This window comes from Nymphalis io, chromosome Z (assembly GCF_905147045.1).
Source record: "Nymphalis io chromosome Z, ilAglIoxx1.1, whole genome shotgun sequence".
Lineage (NCBI taxonomy): Eukaryota > Metazoa > Arthropoda > Insecta > Lepidoptera > Nymphalidae > Nymphalis > Nymphalis io.
Window position 1 is genome coordinate 14,954,872 of NC_065918.1, and position 21,615 is coordinate 14,976,486.

The 21,615-nt window shown below is 32.3% G+C and overlaps 1 protein-coding gene across 3 annotated transcripts; it reads right to left on the reverse strand.

Annotated features, from left to right (window-relative positions):
- Positions 1-1,839: 1,839 nt before the first annotated feature.
- On the reverse strand, positions 1,840-15,315 carry LOC126780477 (UDP-N-acetylglucosamine--peptide N-acetylglucosaminyltransferase 110 kDa subunit-like). 3 transcript variants are annotated; one of them, XM_050504998.1, is made up of 9 exons: positions 15,221-15,315; positions 14,816-15,059; positions 9,348-9,742; positions 7,201-8,438; positions 6,837-7,128; positions 6,576-6,756; positions 6,390-6,494; positions 2,712-2,895; positions 1,840-2,141 (listed from the first exon to the last, which is right to left on the reverse strand). In XM_050504998.1, the coding sequence occupies exons 2-8, from the start codon at positions 14,926-14,928 to the stop codon at positions 2,742-2,744; spliced, it is 2,478 nt and encodes an 825-aa protein (XP_050360955.1). In that variant the 5' UTR covers positions 14,929-15,059; positions 15,221-15,315; the 3' UTR covers positions 1,840-2,141; positions 2,712-2,741. The 3 variants fall into 3 exon arrangements, with proteins under 3 accessions (XP_050360955.1, XP_050360954.1, XP_050360957.1); XM_050504997.1 differs by having other exon boundaries at positions 14,816-15,312; XM_050505000.1 differs by lacking the exon at positions 6,390-6,494 and having other exon boundaries at positions 14,816-15,313.
- Positions 15,316-21,615: the final 6,300 nt, after the last annotated feature.

The window sequence follows — 21,615 nt, forward strand, 5'->3', positions numbered from 1 at the left end:
CAATTTACACAATAAGCAGATACTCTCACTCAGAGAATACTTCCATGATAAATCCGAACACTCACCTCTACATAGACACGCAACAAAAATAGACAAAAAGCTTACACCATTAAACCTACATGACAAAAACACTCAAGTAAACGAACATATCATTAGTACACAACAACAAATATTGGCATGGGCTGAAAAAACACTGCATGGGAGGCACCGAGCCTATTTGAACCAACCCCACGTCGACAAAGAGAAGTCGAACGAATGGCTCAAATGAGGTGAACTGTTCCCTGAGACCGAAGGTTTTATGCTCGCCATTCAAGACCAAATAATAGCAACTCGTAACTATAGGAAGTACATAATGAAGGATCACAATCAACCCACTGTCTTATGTAGACACTAACGCAGCCTCTGAAACTATTCAACACATAACGGGGGCTTGCAAATCTCTCGCACAGACCGACTATAAGCATCGACATGATCAAGTGGCTGCAATCATACACCAACATTTAGCAAACAAATATAAACTTATAACAGAAATGAATCCATATGACAAATATAAACCGGAAAGTGTAATAGATAATAGAAACTGCAAAATCTACTGGGATAGAACAATAATAACTGACAAAACTATATGTTATAATAGACCAGATATTACCGTTCATGATAAAATCAATAGAGTCGTTTATCTTATCGATATAGCCGTTCCTAATTCACATAACATACAAACCACAATATCTGAAAAGTTAAGTAAATACCAAGATCTCGCCATAGAAATTAAAACGCAATGGAAAGCACAAACAGTTAACATAGTCCCAATAGTCCTATCATCCACAGGTATCGTGCCAAAATCCTTGACACAAAGTCTGAACACCTTACAAATGCCAACATATATCCTCCATATACTTCAAAAAGCCATAATCCTTAACACCTGCCGTATCACCCGAAAGTTTATATCATCATCCACTTTATCATCAACGTTTTTAATATAAGCAACACTCTTTAACGCTTGGCTGCAGCCCGCGTTTTAGGTTTAAACCCTTCGAAAGAAGAGAAACTTTAAAAGTTAAATTGAAATAATAATAATAATATCCTGGGACATTTTCCACACACGGCCATCTGATCCCAAATTAAGCTTGTACAAAGCTTGTGCTATGGAAACCAGACAACTGATATACTACATGTACTACTTTTTTTTGGAAATACATACTTATATAGATAATTACACCCAGACTCAGGACAAACAGACATGTTCATGCACACAAATGTCTGTCCTGGGTGGGAATCGAACCCACAACCTTCAGCGTGAAAGGCAAGTATCTACCAACCACGCCAACCGGCTCATATATATTAATAGATAATATAGTCGGTCGCTAAATCTCAATTTTAAATAATATCTTGAATACATTTACATTTAATAAATGACAGTGTAAAAAGTGAAAGGTTGTGGGTTCGATTCCCACCCAAGGCATACATTTGTGTGCATGAACATATCTATTTGTCCTGAATCTGAGTGTAATTATCTATATAAGTATGTATTTACAAAAGAAAAGTAGTATATGTACTATATCAGTTGTCTAGTTTCATTGCACAAGCTCTGCTTAGTTTGGGATTAGATGGCCGTGTTTGAATAATGTCCCAGGATATTGTTATTATCACACAAATCATAGTCGTGTCATATTATATAAAGACATTAGTTTAAAATGTAAGAAATAAATATCATTGATTTTATACTTTAAATAACACATTAAAAAAGTGCCATATATCGTGTAAATGTGCCTGTGATAGAACTTCTATATCTGAGTGTATATTTATAATTTTGTATTCATTAATTAAAGATAAAACAGCTGTCATAAATATTCATTTATTAGTTTTATTGGTTCTTCATTCAAATAACAAATAAACGATTAACAATCCCCGACTTATATGTTATAAATATTTGTTTTTACAAGATTTTTTGAATGTTAAAATAAAGTAAGTCGAATCGAAAATATTTTGAAACTTTATTATTTCATACAACATGACAACATTTTCAAACACAAACATAACAATTTTTAAAAATCGAATAAACATTTACACCACTTAATTTTGTTGCCGGACGGAGAAATTTTTCAAAATTCCTATTGTGTACAAAACAGACGTTTGTGTATCTGTAAGAAGAAAGACGTTAATGAAAACAAAATCAAAATTAAATTCACAAAATACTTATCAATTACTATCTTAAACTTATATATAGGTGAAGTTAGCTAAAGTTTGGTGAAACAATAGTAACGATATAAAAATAAGTAATTATTTATAATAATAATAATAATGTCCTCCAAACCGATTTCGGCCACGGCGGCCAATCTCAAGAGAGATTAGCTAACTACGCAGGAGAGATTATCATTGCGTGTGTGCGCAAACACAGGTGCACTCTCTATTCCCTAACTCTCATAATCCGATGGAACGGCAATCCAACACGACCGGAAAGAGTTCAGGCGCAGGACCAACGGCTTCACGGGCTTTCCGAGGCACGGGAGTGAACACACTTCCAACTTCCAGACTCCGGGCTGCTACTGAGAATTTTTTGAAAGAAAAACCCAATATTTTTTCCACCAAAGCGACTACATCTGCATCTCCGTTTCTCCTCAAGAGAAGAGAAGTATCCTTATCTCCTTAAGTTGGACCTTTGACCGATAGTGGGTAGTAAATATATTTCTTAAACATTTATGATCACTTACCGTAAAACGTTTTTTTTTTCATTAAAACGATTAAAAGGCTTTTATATGATCCGGGAGCATTTCAGCTTGATAACGTTCCCACATTTGACCGTAAAGATTCTCCAACGCACGGGTGTAGTGATTGCAATCAAATAATGTGCTATTTAATCGTGCTTTCGAGACTTTAGCTCGAATATATTTACGGCTGGAATAATAAACATTAGTTTTAAAAACACAAGAAAAACGCGATATTATGGTTTTACTCTAAACACCAAGTTGATTAAAATTTCTCATTATCATATAAAATAAGAGATTTTTAAAAACAGAGACACGGAATTTTTAAAATAATTATTATGTCTATACGAAAATATGTCTAAAAAGCCATCTAGCGCCATCTATTAGATTTTGTAGTAACTGCGTTCTTTTAGATATTATACTTGACATGCACGTCGTTACATGTATATTGTTATTGCATAGGATATACAAGCTTCCATTTTAAATAGAAAAGAACGCAGTTACTGGTATATTTAATAGATGGCGCTGAATAGTTTTATATCATTTTAACGAAAGGATACGCGCCAAATTCACAAGTCAAAATAAACAATCTGTCTATAGCACAAAATGGTTTTGATGTATGTACTAAAAATATAATGAACTCAATGAAGCCAATAGCCATCGAATATGTTACCTCACTTGAAAAATTGCTTTTAGTCTTTAACTAAATTATATACATTTAAGTTACTTTGAAATTTAAAGCATAATTTAAAGTGTATAGATATATTGAAAAATTATGATAGAAAGACACATTATTTATAATAGATGAACACATTTATGAGTTTATTAATAGGTATAAATGTTTATATAAAGTAAAATGTACAAAAACATATTTACTCGAAAATTATAATAGATGGCGCTGAACGATATTAGATCGCGCTAACGGAGAAATACGCACCAACGCTCCAATGAAAATAAATAGTCACCTATCGTACAAAATCAATTTTCATTTAAATATTAACATTAAAAAAGATTAAGCTTAAAGCCCATCTATATAGACATCTAACATTTACTTTATTCTTTTTTTAACACTAAAACGCCGTCATCTTTAAACATAGGTAAGGAGCACAAGGACATAAGTCAAACAAAACAAAGTTTATATGGAACATAATAAATCTCCGTCCGAGCATGAATTGGAGGTTGGAGTACATTCGCATTCGTTTGTTTGTCAAGTTATAATCTAAACATAATAAAGTTATTTCTGATATTCTTTTATTTGTTTGTATATGACAAGAATTTCTGAATAAAGAAATCCGTTTAGAAATTTTATAGACTCGAAAATCCTTGACACTTAATTAATGATTAATTGATCGGAAACTTTGTTGTTTTGCACGACTTTATCAATTTTTGAACTGTTAAGCCCATGGCATTAAAAAAGAAAGTGAGCAAGCTCGTTTTATTAGAGGCAATATTGCACTACATTACAACCAGCAGTGCCATTTTGTAAGAACTCACTCTATTACTCGCCCGTAAGATGTTGACAAGCGATTCACGGTGATATATATATATTGATACGTGTATTCTTGAAATGTTATAATTTTTATCAATATCGCAAATCACTTTCAAACTTTGGCGGTGAGTTTGAAGTTTATTATTACAGAATAGCCCTACAGTTAATTATTTCGCAAATATACGTAAAAAAATTTTCTTTCATTATTTTGGTTTTAAGCTGTTACAGACATGATCTGATATTTAGTGTCAAGTTCCTTTTAATCCCATGAAATAAAATCAAAGTACTCATTCTTTTTTGATAATATTATCATCGTCACCTTTCTCAAAATATTTTTTTAACTTATCAAAAAACTGCATAGAATATGAATTATTTGGAACAAATAATCACTATTCTTGTATACAACCTATTAAACTGTTATGAAATAAAATGAACTATTGATTTATTATCAACGTAGTATTTAACCTTTACGGTAAATGAATACATTAATAGTAATATGGTTTCGACTTAATAACACTGAGTGTGGTTCAGTATATTTTGCTTAACTTACTAAATTGAAGGCAATAATAAATAGAAATCTAAAAATAGTTTTCTAAGACGGCTTTTTGATAAGTTTCAATAAAAAAATCGGATAGATCTACAAGAGATTAATTAAAAAACATACTATATGTTTAATATTACAAACATTAAATCACCGATTAAATATGAAGAAATGAACGTATGTCATTTTTTTACGAAAATGCCTTCTACACGCAATATTAAGATGAAATAATTATTTACGATGTACCAAAACGACGAAAAGCTAGTACTTACTTAAATGTAATTTTGAAGTAACTACAGGATTTTTAAATAAACGATTCCCACTGAAAGAAATACTTGACAAAAATTGCTCGCACCACAAAAAAGTATATGAAATACATTATATTGATCTTAAAAGTATTACTTTTAGTTTACAAAATCAATTTTATTGTATTCGACCTCAGGACCTCGAACTTAGTTTCGCTCTTACGATATCAACAGATTAAGGTCAACAGATAAAGTCTATGTCAAACATTTCGAGAAAACCGTAAATAAAGACCTAGTATTAGAAAAACGAGTTGAATATTTATATATGTATATTTTTCTAAAAAATAATAATATTTCATATATTTATTTCATATTAGCAACGCAATTAGCGGTTATATTAAGTCAAATGTTATCGACGCCCACTTCTGCTTGTTAAATTTCGATTTCTCAACAAACAGAAATTTCGTTGATACGTTTATCTGATTCTTAACCAGCGAAATAAAAATACACGCTATCATATATTGTAATTTTCAATACCCCACCTTAAATTGTAATATAATTACGTACAGGTACATATTGTCTGAAGTCAAATGCAGAAATCTCATTTTACTTACATAAACATATCATGTGGAAGTGATCAAAGTTAAAAACAATAAAACAACGCTTCTGTTTGAAATAATAATAATAATGTCCTCCAGACTGATTTCGGCCACGGTGGCCAATCTCAAGACAGATTAGCCTACGCAGGAGCTATTATAGTGCACAAGTGTGTGCGCAAACACAGGTGCACTCTCTATTCCCTAACTCTCATAATCCGATGGGACGGCAAACCGACACGACTGTAAAGAGTTCAGATGCAGGATCAACGGCTTTACGTGCTTTCCGAGGCACGAGAGTGTACACACTTCCGACTTCCAGACTCCGGGCTTCTACTGAGAATTTTCTGACAGAAAAACCAATAACTTTTTATTGGCCCGACCTGGGAATTGAACCAAGGACCTCTGGATCTGGGGCCTTACATCAAGCCACTAGATCAACGAGGCAGGCAGTTGAACAAATAACATTGGATAAAATATACCAGTGACTTAATTGCACGGTCGTTACAATTCAATTAATTGAAATATCAAATGCTGAAATGTCGGTGAATACGGTAAGCGATATCCATTATCTTGTATATTGAAATGGCTAATTGTTATATATTCAATTTCCAATTTATATATTAAAATACTTTTTTGTTCTTAGGATCGAAATGTTACTTTTTTATATCATCGAATATCAATTCGATAGATAAATCGGTCTGATTTCGATTTTTTTGAAAATTTCGTAATACCACGTATTTGTCTTACTTCAGTTAAGCACATAAAAAATATAATTATATTATCATAATAATTGCTAAAAATATTTCTTACTATTGATTATTCGTCCCTAATTTCACGGCTATTTGTTCGTAGTGCTTCATACTTTTTGCAATAAGTTCCGGACAATCCAATGCTTTGAGTTGCGATGCTGCCACTCTATAATAAATATTTTCATACATGTATTAAAATAATGAACAGTATGACTATCTTATTGATAAAATAATGGGTTCATAATACCTTGAAGCTAATGTGTCTCCTGGTAGCGTAATTACAGGTGTACCAGCCCATAAAACATCCATTGTTGTCGTGTGACCATTGCAAAGTGATGTATCTAAGCATATATCAGCCAATTGTCCTCGGCGTATGTGTTCCTCTTTGCAAGCTATTTTTGAAAATATAACACGTTCAGGTGATATACCTGCAAAAAGCGTTAAAAATACATTAACACACGGACTAGTCTATTAATAGTATAATGTCAAAGATTAATACAATATGTACCTAATCCTTGAACGTATTTTAGCATGTTTGGTTCCCCAGCAACCGGAAAACTTAAGAGCCAAAGTACACTATTTGGTACTTTTTTTAAGATATTAACCCAAGTTTTAACAATACTTGGGTCCGTTTTATATAATTGATTAAAATTGCAGAAAACTACGGCATCATCAGGAAGTCCATACTGCCTTCTCGAAGTAAATACAATATTGTCATATCTTTTTTCCCCTGATGCAATTTTCTTGTCCAAAAAGTTTATAGAAACACCATTATCTATTGGTATTTTATTAATATACAACTGTAAAAATAATTTTAAATAATAAAATAACTGTAAAAAAGTGAAAAATACACTTTATTTTATTATTATTACCTGTTCCTGTTTAGAACTTATTGTTGATTCAAGTACCCACCTAGGAATGTCTACTTCACTTACAATAACAGTTATCGGTTCCAAATTTTCAAACGATATAGTTTCTTCGTGATAATTAACGTTTATATATTGATTTACATTAATTTCTTCTGCGGCATTTAAAACTGCTATATTATCACCTTCGCACTCTTCATCTTCTATTTTAATATTATACCGAATTTTTAAATGAGAAAACATTTGCTTATGATCTCCAATAAAGTAGGTATGTGGCATGAAGGCAAACTTTTCACTGAAATCAACAGCTGTTGATATTGGACTTGATATCTCATCTGTGATAAAATAATCTATATATTCTGCACCACTAGTCCCTGGATACCCAAGCCACATTACTTGAATTGGTGCTGGTTTTAAAGCAAATATGTCATTTTTTGCACCTTTCGTATAACCATTCATATTTATTAAAATATTTATATTATCGCTATATATTCTTCTAGCAGCTTCAATATTACAAGATGTAAAAGATAAGTCGATAAAATGTTCTGATTCTTTAACTATTTTACTACGGAATGTGGTTCCATCATCTCGATTCAGAGCATAACAAAAAATTTCTACATTTAAACGATTATGCAATCCTGGTATCGACTGCATTAAATGGGATGTGGGATGGTTACCAAAGTCACTACTAACGTAACCGATCCGTAAACGTCCTTTACATGTTTTACTATGTTTGAACGTGATTTGAGTGAGCATATTCACTTTTTCTAAATACAAATTAGCATGTCGTGCCGCTATTTCTTTCCTCGCTCTGTTCGATAATGGATATAAGATGGAATGATGTGGGTGTATTGAGGTTAATTTATCACTATTATACAATTGGTCTTCGACTATCGCAACGATTATTCGCATTCGTTCTTCATAATTGTCCCAACTACAAATGATTTGTAAACAGTGTGCTAAGTTACAATAAGCATCAGGAAAATTTGGTTTTATTTTCAAGGCAATTTCGTACGATGCAATCGCCTCAGTGATATTACCCATGTCTTTGAAAATACTGGCCAAATTGCAATGGGCATCAGCAAATAGCGGGTTTATTTCTATAGCTTTCTTGAAACACATTAATGCGCCCTTGCTGTCTTGTATTTCCCGTAATGTATTTCCCATGTTACTATAGGCATCAGCAAATTTTGGTTGTATGTTTATCGCCTGCCTATAATGGAACAATGCTTCCCGAAATTTACCTGCAGTATTATATAAACAAATTATATTAAAAAATAATATTATTTTTTAGGTTACAACATTCGTGAAATTATATCAAACTCGTTTGTTAATTTAATTGAAATTATTAAATTTTTCATATATTAATCGCCTTAATATTTATCAGGTTTGGTTTGGTGAAATTTTTTGACGCAAATTTCTCACTAATAAAAGTTACTATAATTTCCAATGAATACAAAATTTTATTTGTGTTATAATAATAATTAATTTAGCATGTAAATTTTTTAAAATATATGATAGTTTCTACATAAGACGTATTTTAGATTATCACAAAAAAGATTAATGATTAACATTTAAGCTGATGAATTTGCTGAATACATTTTATTGCTAACAAGGTGTTAGTAATAAAATGTATTCAGCAAATTCATTTGTCAAACCGTGGGGTATTCATCAAACAATAACGGAAACGGTCAAATATGATGAGCAAAATTAGATTTACTAATCCGACAATCTACTGAATGCCCATTAGTAATATTGCGTCATCGGATGCCATCGACCAATGTACATTTAGACTTAAGTCAAATTAGTCAATCTCACATTGAGCAGCGTTTTACAAATTGGAATAAATGTTGTTTATTTTATAACGAAGACTAAGATGAACTCATTGAAACGTGCTTGACAAACAAATCGTCAATAAAAATTTCTCTCAAACTTGTCAAACATATAGTTTGTATGACTAACGCGCAAAAACAAAACTACATACACTCAACAATATTTCGCATGTTTGACAAATAATAATTTGATCGTTAACAGAACGCTGTACCAACTATTACGCTTAACATGATGTCCAGTCATGATTTTTAACTATGTTTCAAGACTTTCTGTAATATACGAATTTCAACAAAACAATATAAAAGAAATATATTAAATACCTTGTTGCTGTAAGAGAGATGCCAAATTGCTGTGAGTGGCTGCAAAATTAGGAAATACTTCCAACGCTCTCAGGTACAATTTTGTTGCTTCTTTAATTTTTCCCTGTTCCCGTTTAACATTGCCGAGATTGTTGAGTGTATCAACGTGTGTAGGACAAAGATATAAGGCTTTATTGTAACATTCTTCTGCTTCGTGAACGAGACCTTTTTCTTTGAGCGCATTAGCGAGATTGCAATAGGCATCTGGAAAATTTGGTTGCAGTTCTATAGCTTCTCTGTACGTATCGATAGCGAGATCTATCAATCCCTGTTTGTAATATAGACAGGCCAAGTTTCCATGTATTATTCCGCTGTTGGGCGTTAGCTTCAGTGATTGAAGATACACTGCTACCGCTCTGAAATAATAAACAATCTTTAATACTTATTCCTCGATGATCGAACGATTTTGTTATGATAATCTTACATAAACACTGTTTGAAGTAATTGAGTTTGTTTTTTATTAAAACGGAGTTGTTTTAAACATCAATGATTTTCACAATTCATATTTATAAAAAACTATTTATACAATAATGACTTGCAGAAAATCATTTAGTTAAATGAAATAAAGTGAAAAACTAAAATCAAATATTAGTAATTTTATTATTGAGGAAATAACAGAAATCACATTTAGAAAACCATTATCTAACAAGCTGCTTAGGGAAAGTTTTATTATATACTTTACGGGTGTAAAGATAAACATCTAGACGCCAGACAGCAAGGAAACGACTACGACGCAGAACTGTGCTTAACGCTTCTGTTAATTTCACCCAACAAAGTGACTTCAATGTATTTCTTCTGCAAAACTCTAAATGTAAACAGCACGTAAATTCAATACTAAATTGCAGGTCACGTTCGTTTTCACTTGGCTTAATCGTGTAGTTTTTTCGGTCTTATCAATACAAAAGTGAAAATCACAACTGTCTGTAATCCTCTTGAATAAATAAATGATGTTGGACAAAATGACGTAATCTCTCCGTTAATTGAAAACAAAACTGTGAATTCGTTTAATATTTTTATTGTTGTCAGTGAAAGATATTTTATGAAAATATGTATTTCAATCGTTTAAAAGTTTCATTATATGTTAATTAACATGGAAAACGTAGAGGGGAACAATGATTTTTTTATAAGCTAAAAATAAGGAAATAATCAGGTTTCATATTATTCTGTGAAGTATACAATTTTCACATGCGACCTATTTTCATTTGCACTGAGAGTGCTGTTTCGATAAAATGAATACTAATTGTACTCAGCTTCGAAATATGTTTATGAAAAGTAAAACAACCTCTAAGATGTAACCTCTTTGTCGTCGTCATAATAATTTCTCGATTATTTCGTAGAAAACGACGAATAGATATTATTAAAAACAAATATACTTTCTCTCAACTTGATAAAATTAATTAAAACACACTGAATGATGCCCGCGACTTTGTTTCAGTATTAAAAAACTCTTTTCTTACATTCAAAATTATTCAATGGTTTTTTTTATATAAAATAGAAAGGCAGACGAGCAGATGGCCGTAATATTGGCACTGTAGAAAATATTAACCATTTCTTACATCGTCCAAACATTGGGTACTAAGAAGTTATTTATATTATATATCTTATAATACTGGTTAACTAAAAACACTGGCCCTTCAAGACGGAACACAAAAATACATAATAATTCTGTTTAGCGGTAGAATAAGTGATGAATGGGTGGTGCGTACCTAGATGAGCTTGCACAAAGCCCTTCTACCAAGTCAAATTATAACCTTACCAAACTCATTTATCACTAAATTATAAAACAAAATCTCCCCCGCCGCGACTGTCTTTCTTTCCATCTGAACGAGATATATAAAAAAAACTACCCAATGGATTTTCATACGATTTTATGGATGGAGTGGTTCACTACAAATATTTAAGTATGTAATTTATTATTATTTTTTAAAATGGGATTTAAAATGGCTGACCTATGAAGACGATTGTCGAAGATGTCAGAAATAATTACAGATTAGGAGCTTTACAGGCGTGCCGCGTCAACACTGGTGGTAGAAATTTGACAACTCCATTCTTTGTCGCACTTCCAAAAAATGGAATTCCTTACCAGCTCACGTGTTCCCCTCCTCTTACAACCCGGGTTCCTTCAAACGAGGCGTGAAGAGGCATCTTGCGGGCCGGCAAGGCGAAGGCGGCTAGTGCAGAACGTTTTTCCCATCTGTACTGGCCGTCGTCGCGTTTGGACTCTACTACCACTTACCATCAGGTGGAGTAGAGTCATTTGCCCTCCCGGCAAATATAAAAAAAAGAGCTTTGTGCAAGCTCGTCTGGGTAGATACCACCCATTCATCGGATATTCTTCCGCAAAACAGCAGTACTTGGTATTGTTTTGTTCCGGTTTGAAGGGTGAGTGAGCCAGTGTAATAACAGGCATAAGGGACATAACATCTTAGTTCCCAAGGTTGGTGGCGTATTGGTGATATAAGCAATGGTTAACATTTCTTACAATGCCAATGTCTATGGGCGTTGGTGACAACTTACCATCAGGTGGCCCGTATGCTTCCTATTCTATATAAAAAAAAAACATTGTTATATGTATTACGATATAAACATTTTTCGTAAGCTCTTATTCTACCACCGAAAACGACGAAGCCTAAAAATAATTAATGTACAATAAAAGTAAATAAAAATATTTTTGAGTTAACTGCTAAAAAAATACGGTCAGTTAACTTTCTAGCGCTCGTTCATCACACATTTAACCAAAGTGGTTGAATAAGCTCCGAACCTCCCTAAGAGGAGGCGATGCGTTTGCCCAGCTGTGGTATAATTACATTTGCTTACGTTTTATTCCACTTTTAAGTCAGCTGTATCCCGAAAAGTCTGCAGTGAGACTGATTTTGTTAATATGAATATTCTGCTAAGATAATTTGATGTTTTCAATGCAAATATGTGTATTGCGTTATTTGTCTCGCTGTAAATACAACTCGAGATCGTTATCTTATTACTAATTATCCTAATTGTAAACCATGTTATAATAATTGTAAGGAATGTTCTGGAAGTTCTATAAGATTTATTCAATCACCCAGTTACCTATATGACATTTACATTTACACTGGTGGTAGGGCTTTGTGCAAGCTCGTCTGGGTAGGTACCACCCACTCATCAGATATTCTACCGCAAAACAGCAATACTTGATATTGTTGTGTTCCGGTTTGAAGGGTGAGTGAGCCAGTGTAATTACAGGCACAAGGGACATAAAATCTTAGTTCCCAAGGTTGGTGGCGCATTGGATATGTAAGCGATGGTTGACATTTCTTACAATGCTAATGTCTAAGACCGTTGGTGACCACTTACCATCAGGTGGCCCATATGCTCGTCCGCCTTCCTATTCTATAAAAAAAAAAAAAAAAATTATTATGAGAATAAATAAAATAAATATATCCATTTGTGGGTTAAACACATACATATGTTTATACTACATTATATTTCAGAATTCGATTCTGAGTCCATAATGGCTTTATGTAGAACTGAAAGTGCACCGATGTTACATTATTGAGCTTAGATTGTGCTGCTGCCTGGTTTCAAAACAATCAAGTTCAATAAAACAACGTAAATCCAAATTGGAAAGATACGTACACCAAATACACCGACAACATAACTGTTGTAATGGGATTATGAAAAAAAAAAATTCAGGTTCACATACCTACTATTCTTTTATTGATCAGTCATGAGGTAATGAATTAAAGCTTAAGATCGGTGGATAGCTTACCATTCATTATTTATAGAAAGCAATAGCAGTTAAGCGGTACTTATCTTTATCAGCGGCGAATTGGTGACGTTGTTTTTGCAGATATTTAATTTAGGTATGTCTATAGCTAAGCCAGCCAAAGATGAAACAAGAAAATCAAGAATATATATAATATTTTACCATAACAATAAAGGTCACTGACTTCGAAGCATTACCATTATTATTATCTAAATAGTGTAAAATTTAAAGGTTTAAACATTTTAAATTATTTTTAACTTAATTTGATAACTAGCGAGTTAAAAGTAGACGCGTGGTAGCGAGCGTTGTTCTAACGATAAATTAATTATTGAAATTTTAATTTACGTTAAGAACATAATTTTCAATACGTTTGCTTTGATGTGATTAGGTTGTAAAATCAAGAACGCTGTCGGCGCAAAGGTCGGACTTCATTCGGTATTATCTCGACTTTATTTTTGGGATTCATACATTCATACCTATTAAAAATAGTAAAAAAAACAGCGATAAGCACCTACCTTAGGACTCATTGACATAATTATTGGTAATTAAGTTTCTATAGGCCAAAACAGATAACCAATTTTTCGCTTTATAAATTTATCTCAACTACCCTTAATGGATGACTATAATATATTTTATAAGAAAAAAAAACCTTAACCTATACTAGCTTTCAATGACGATGCAACATATGTAACAATATATGATCGCGTAATACAGATATACTACATTATGTACCGAAAATCTGTAAATGCATTATTAAAGTACATATTTAAGAGCAAAGCAGTCTCAGGCATTACTTCACAGTGCAAATGATTAAAGGACTCGTACTCTACTCTATTCTAGATATAACAATTTATATCAAATCTGTACACCGTATATGCAAATTCTATGTTAAGCAGACGTCGCGCTTAGCAAAATTGATTTAAGTTTTACTTAAACACAAACACACAGTTTTTACGACACATTAAATTTCATACCACTATTTTGGATCTTATTGTTATAGATATTTAAAAATGGAACCGATTTTCTAGAAATGTCTTCCATTATGTACGTATACTCTTGGATTACAGCAGAATAATTAAACACAAAGAAAACCATAATAATGAGCTATGCGCTTAAAATTATAATGTTAATTTGATTTTTAATTTTTTGTGGTTCAAATAAAGAACGCATTTAATAAATTTGGTCACTAAAATTAACTAAATAACTGTAATAAACAGGTTTCAAGTCCTAATGACACGAACAATTACACAATATTATTAACTTTCAGATAGAAAAATAGTAGATTATTTCATCTGGTGTCATTATGATGATGGGATGTTTGAGCACTTACGCATTACAACTCATATTGTTAAGGACATAATATGATAGAATTAATATATTAGATATTTCATTTTTATTTTCTTAAATAAGTGTTTCAAAAAGGATTAATGTTGTTTATCGAATATTGTTGAGATTTTCATATTATACAAAGGTTTGATTAGATTATAATTAAATATTTTTAAAGAATTTATTCAATTATATCGCCTTGTTATATTTTATATTACGTCTGAAAGATGTTTTACATGAAAAAATATATTATTGCTTTTTTAAATTTCCAATGGACTATTAAATAATGTAACTAATATTTAATAATACACTAAATAATTTACTATATTTCGCTAGCACGCAAATAAAGAAAGATACTTGCCTTTTGATTTTATTTTTAATCCAATCAACACAGCCGTTCGGTATGTCAGTTTGCGTTAGTCGAGGCGGTGCGATGTTGATGACCGTGTACACGACCACGCATTGGTAATCCATGTCGTGGACATGTCCCGACGGGCCCACGTCGCTACTGACGGGACGGTCGGGACGCGCCCGCGCCGCTGCCAACGGCTACGCAAGCCGTGACCTTCGCACGTTTATCGCACGGCGGGAAATTTTCACGCAATCTATTCACGACATGCGGCGACATTTAATTTACATGTACATTTGAAAAAAAAAACAATTAAATTATTTATTAATAAATTAAATTCGTTTGAGCTGTTGTCATGTATTACAAATAGTGTATGATGAGAGCAATAAAAGTTTTAAACAGTCGTAAAATGTTTACGTGTTGCAATAAAGTGTGCATTGACGGCGCGTCGCGATAGTATCGATTCGTGAAAACAACGCGAGTTTGTAACGCGGCGGGCGATACGCGACTGCGGCCGGTCGCTGGGCTTTCCCGCGTGAAGCTGGCGTACACTCGAAGTCAAAAACAGCATCGCTTCTTCATCTGTACGTTCACCACGCTGTACCTTTTTTTTGTAGCTTTTATTTTAAAACGCAGATATATTTTAAATATTATTAAGGTTGACTGTACTTACTTTTACGGTGACTGCTAGCTTTTGACCCTTGCCGCCCTAAAAAATAAGTAGAACGCAAAGATGCAACCTTTGTATATTTAACAGCTACATACATTTTATTTTATTTTATTATTTATTATGGTATAAAAAGCCAAAATTGTCAATAGTCAATTGTCAATTTGTTGTCTAGCTTTAGGACGAACTAATTTCAGTGATGTTTAACCTCAATCTCATGGCCTAGAGGATAGAACGCGTAATTATTAACCGATGATCGCGGGTTTAAGTCCCAGCGAGAATCTCTGAATTTTCATGTCCAAAACTTGTGTTTATAATTCATCTAGTACTCGACGGTGAAGGAAAACATCGTGAGGAATCCTGCATGCGTCTAATTACATTGAAAGTCTGCCACATGTGTATCCACAAGCCCGCATTAGAGCAGCTTGAAATAAGCTCCAAGCCTTCTCCTCAAAGGAACAGCTGGCCTTCCAGCAGTGGTACATTCATAGGGCTTCACTTAGAAACTATTTCTAGTTGTTTCAAAATTTTTATTTATGAAAGTCATAACAGTCCATTCAAATCAACAAAACAAATTATGGTATATTAACGTTTCTTTGTCTATAGCAGGTTTTTAAATATAATCATTTTTCTTTTATACTTTTTATTTTTTCCTAAAAAATGTTTTCAAATCTAGTTAGATATAGTAATTTATAGATTCGTGTCAAGGTTAGTCTGGCAATGTAATTATGTTTTTAATTAAACACAATAATAAATGTATTAAAATACTTTTATAGTAATACATAAAAAGCGATTCCTTCTGTAATAAGTTTAATTTGTAAATAACAGATAATGTGAATTGTTATATTGTATTTATATAAAAACATGAATTTGGTGTTGTTTTAAAAAAATATAAAATTACTTATTTTAAAACGCTAGATATCGTAAAAATTTTAAATAATATTTGGAATAATTATGAAACCGAAATACGAAGATATATTTCTAACGTTTGTCGCATGCATGTTGTAACATGCATATTTTTGATTTTTAAAAGTTGAAATGGCATTGGCATATACTGGATGCATTTGTAAATCTAAATTAAATATTTTTTTCAGTTCTATTGACATCGCTTTTGTCTATACAAACTCGTCGACAAAACGTTAAGTGACTTTTAATCATGTTTTACATTTATAAATTAATCAATGGTTTATTTTGGCCTGGCTTTTATTATAACTTGTTACAGAAGACATCAAAAATAAATTTTAGTTTGGCGAAAATAAATTTTACTATTTTTAAACAAAGAAGTTTTACTTTCCGCTTAGTAATTTTTTGATACTTATGTTGTTCCCATCACGAAATTATTATCATATATTTGGCCATAGACTGAATATGCTGCTATCTATATGAGACACATTAGTACCACTAAAATTAATTAATCAAGCCCTTCTGAGCTTACAAGTCTTAATAAATCAAGGTCCAGCTTAGATCCCGTTCATTATCTAGATGTCGGTACATCTAAATCGCAATGGAAACCAATTCATTTAAGGCCAAAACGTAAACGGTTGAGTCTATCATTATCATCTTTTAGCAAAAAATAATTTAAAATGTCGACAGAGGATATTCTTACTCCTTCTTTTATAAAATTGAAAGGAGTACGGGCAGAAGTACCAGCTAATAGTATATGGTCACCATTGCCCATAGTTATTGACTATTCCTTACACGATGAGTAGTTAGTAAATAACCAGACGGACTTGCACAAACTCCTACCACTATATACGACGACCTGACGATTATATTTAATATGACCAATGTTGCTAGAAAACCTAAAATATTGTTAATTTGTTATTCGTTTCTCGTTTTTTTATTTAATTAAATCAATACTATAAGACCAAAAATAATCATTCCTGTAGAGTTCATGGTCACTCTTGTAATGCTTACTTTATTTTAATTACGTGAGTATTTTATATATGTCATTATTTTTAGTTTGTTTTTTTTTTCATAAGTTAATTTTAATTTATTTTATTTTTATTAGAAAAAAATTTTGGTAGGATTTTCCTTATAGTAAGGTCGTAGTTCTTTTGTCTCTAATATCTGAAATGACTTCAATATGAATATCCTGTGAACAGTCCACAGCCATATTAAAAGAACAATGCAAAAAGCAATGTGCAACAATTAGCGGAATAGCACGCAAAATGACCAACTCGACGTTAGCAACAGTTATTAATATATTATTTATATGGGATACACGAAGACAGTTATGCAATATTGTCACTTGTTAGGAAATGATCATCACTGCCAAGACATTGACATCAGACGACTTGTCCGTCACTGACATTGTCGATGTACTTCCAACCGTGAGAGCGAAAATATTACGTCTTATTCTAATTATATACGTAATACTGGCTCACTCGTGTCTCGTGCTGAAACACAACAATACAAATTGTTGTTGTACTTTTAGTAAGCACTGTTGTATCCTTGGTAAGTTAAAAGGATTGTTAGGAAAAAAATATTAGGAAGAAATCCTTATTTTTCTTTTAAATATGTATATAATTTATCGTTTTTGTTGATAACAATCTTATATACAATTTTATATTATTATTCTTCATATTTTTAGATTTTTCTTTTGTACACTTATAACACTCACGTTTCGCTCTCTAAAAAAACATGAAATAGTAATATGTATAAAAAAATTACTGTCAATGCGATATTAAGACCCAAATACATAAAACAGGCTCGACGAAAACGAGGAAAATGTGTACCTTCCTTCAGGCTACTAAAAGGAAATGTGAACGGAAATATTTCTATCGTCATACGTATATAATCAATTGATTTATATGTATATACATAATTTATGTGTGGCATGCTTATTATATTACAAAATTTTTTGTTTGTTAATTTATTCCAAAACTATATTAAGCCTCGGCAGTTAATTTCTTATTAGCGAAAACTAATCACTATTCAAGTAAAGTGACTAAATGCTATGAATAATCTAGCACATCTCCACAAATTTTACATCAACAGTACAGTTCTTATATTAAATAATAACGAGATTTCTGCCACGTTAATTAAACAAAGAAGACACAACGACTAGCGATCAGATTTTGGCCTACAATCCAAAAATGGCAATCCATGATAGACATTATTTAGACTAACCTAGGAAACCAGAAAAAAGCGAATATCGATAACACCCGTTTCTAATTATAGAAGAAAATTAAAATGAAAATAAAAACATACAAGCACAAAAATACACTCAATCAAAATAATTGACGAATACCGCAATGGCACGATCAACTCGAATGTGGTGTGTTTACTTATACCAAAAAGCGTTAATTTATTTGTAACTGGCTATGTATATTAATACCTTTTTTATCTATTTTTTCATGCATAAATATACAAACAATATTTAAATGTTAAAAGTTTTAATTGTTTCAAAGTTATACTGACAGCAAAACAGTAACAGCCTGTGAATTTCTCACTGCTGGACTAAGGCCTCCTCTTCTTTTTTGTTGGGTTGGAGCTTATTCCAAGACGTTGCTCCAATGCGGGCTGGTAGAATACACATGTGGCAGGATTTCAGTGAAATTAGACTCATGCAGATTTCCTCACGATGTTTTCCTTCACCATCAAGCACGAGATGAATTATAAACACAAATTAAGCAGATGAAAATTCAGTGGTGCTTGCTCGGGTTTGAGCCCACGATCATCGGTTAAGATTCACGCTTCTAACCACTGGGCCATTTCATACTGGCATTTATTCATTTTAAATTATACAGGTGCGTAGAAAAAATCCGGGATTAAGCAATATGAGACTAAGCCACCCTCTGTCCTTTTTTCGCTTACATGATTACATTATGTTACGATCTTTTTCTATATTTTCCTGATGGATATTATATACAGATACCTTTAATACATAGTGTATTAGTATTGAGTGTTTTAAGAAGTGTAATTTCAGTATCTATATATAAATATACTACGGAAAAACAGTGCAGTACCTTTATCTCATCTCTTTGTCAAACGACTCTCTTTATTTTATTGGCAGCCATTGCAAACGCAGAAATAACTGTTTTAGTCGAATTTCGACATCTGAGCAAACCAGTGTTAAATGAAACCTTTGCACTTGAATATGAAGACATATCGAATATGTGATCTAGATAATGAGAAAAAACAAAATAAGCTAAGGAAAATGTTTTAATTTGTTCAAGTATTATAAAATATTGGAAGATGAAAAGTATGCGATATTCTTCAGAGAATGCCCCGAAGACATCAATTTAAAACGTTACAGAAGTTAATTTAATTATTTCATCGGAGAAGTTCAACGAAGACGTAAAGAAATATTTTTATTATTAGATATTACATTATAAATTTAGTCTCCCTTTCTTATTTTTTTGTCTCTTTCTGGCAGATTATCGACGGTCATAAAATAAATTTTGACTATTGTATATAATCATAAGGATTTCAAACACAAACTAAACGTTCTTATACATAATAATTACGTTTTTTTGTTTACAGAATAGGTAGGCGGACGAGCGTATGAGTCACGTGATGGTAAGCAATGTATAGACATTGGCATTGTAAGAAATGTTAACCATCGCTTACATCGCCAATGTGCCACTAACCTTGGGAACTAAGATGTTATGTCCCTTGTGCCCGTGATTACACAGATTCACTCACCCTTCAAGCCGGAACACAACAATACCAAGTACTGATGTTTTGCGGTAGAATATCTGATGACCCACTCATCCTACCCAGGTACACCTACCCAGACGAACATGAACAAAACCCTACCTAAAGTAAAAAAAATAAACAAAAATCACGTTTAAATCATAATTGTTACATGTAGATTCGTACTTTTTAAAGCGTCAATATATATGGGATACGAATAAAGTATTTAGAATTTATAAATGCTGACGTTTTGCTAATTCTATTAGAAGTGACGTGAAAGGTACGCACACATAAATAAGCAACCTACACAATTTTATTGTAATCAAACCTCATACTATGTCTTTGATATAGGTCAGAGATATAACACCTACGCGACACTTACACGACCACATGAACGAAAACAAGTAATTTGGTTGTTACTAGTAAAAAAAAAAAATTAAAACTTATCATAAGCTCCGAAGATGCCAATTTCTCTAAATTCCAGAGCCTTTTATCGAGCGTGTAATCAATATCCCCGAGGTTAAAACTTTTCGAATAATTTCGAACGTCGACTTTTTTAATCGAATGATATAACTTTTCAAATACTAAATAACAAAGATCTTTTATCTTTTAAAAATGGAAACGTACCTATTCGTAATAAATAAAGAGAAATGTAGATATATCTTTATATTTAAACGACTCTGAAAGCTTTATTCTTTGTAGCGTTTGGCGTCTCATGTTTCATTTATTAATACATAGTTCAAAAGTGTCGGTTGACCAAGAATTAAAATAACCAAGATTTAAAGACTAGCTTATGCCCGCGACTTCGTTCGCATGAAAATTAGAATTAGGTATCTATATTTTTATTTTTTATATTTTAGGCAGTTTAGAATTTATAAAATGAACTTGGAACGGCTAGGTAAACAATATTTATTTTAGCGCAACCTGTCAATGATTCTGGTAGTTCTTGTGTTCTCTCTAAATGAACTTTGCCAGATGAACAACACATTTCTTTGGTTTCTTCATTCTACTTCAATGCACGGAAATCATATATCATTCATACAGTCAAGATGTGTATAATTGGCAAATTTTATTATTATTGAGACATAATAAAATCATCTTTTTTTCTACTCTTCTTCTCTCTTTGGGATCGTTTACTCGCGAAACATTATCAGATACAGCAGTTTTTAGAACGTCATGTCGCAGCCAGTCTTCTTCTAACTGCACAGTTCGGATCTCGTTCAGAAAAAAATCTCTTGAGACTGAGACAGCACTTCTAGAACGATACGATACTAGACGCTCTCCTCGCTATGGTTGACATTCTGTTAATCTTCTCAATCGTCTTCGTTTGGCTTGAGCAGAAGCCGACGAAAGGTTATTTTTTTTTTTTTTTATAGAATAGGAAGGCGGACGAGCATATGGGCCACCTGATGGTAAGTGGTCACCAAACGCCCTTAGACATTGGCATTGTAAGAAATGTCAACCATCGCTTATAGCCAATGCGCCACCAACCTTGGGAACTAAG

Excerpts from the sequence above, each read along its gene's own strand:
- LOC126780477 (XM_050504998.1), bottom strand. The coding sequence starts at position 14,928 with ATGGATTACCAATGCGTGGTCGTGTACACGGTCATCAACATCGCACCG. Across the intron at positions 6,757-6,836 it reads AAAATACGTTCAAGGATTAG|GTATATCACCTGAACGTGTT; the intron begins GTACATATTGTA and ends CGCTTTTTGCAG. Across the intron at positions 6,495-6,575 it reads GGAGACACATTAGCTTCAAG|AGTGGCAGCATCGCAACTCA; the intron begins GTATTATGAACC and ends TATTTATTATAG.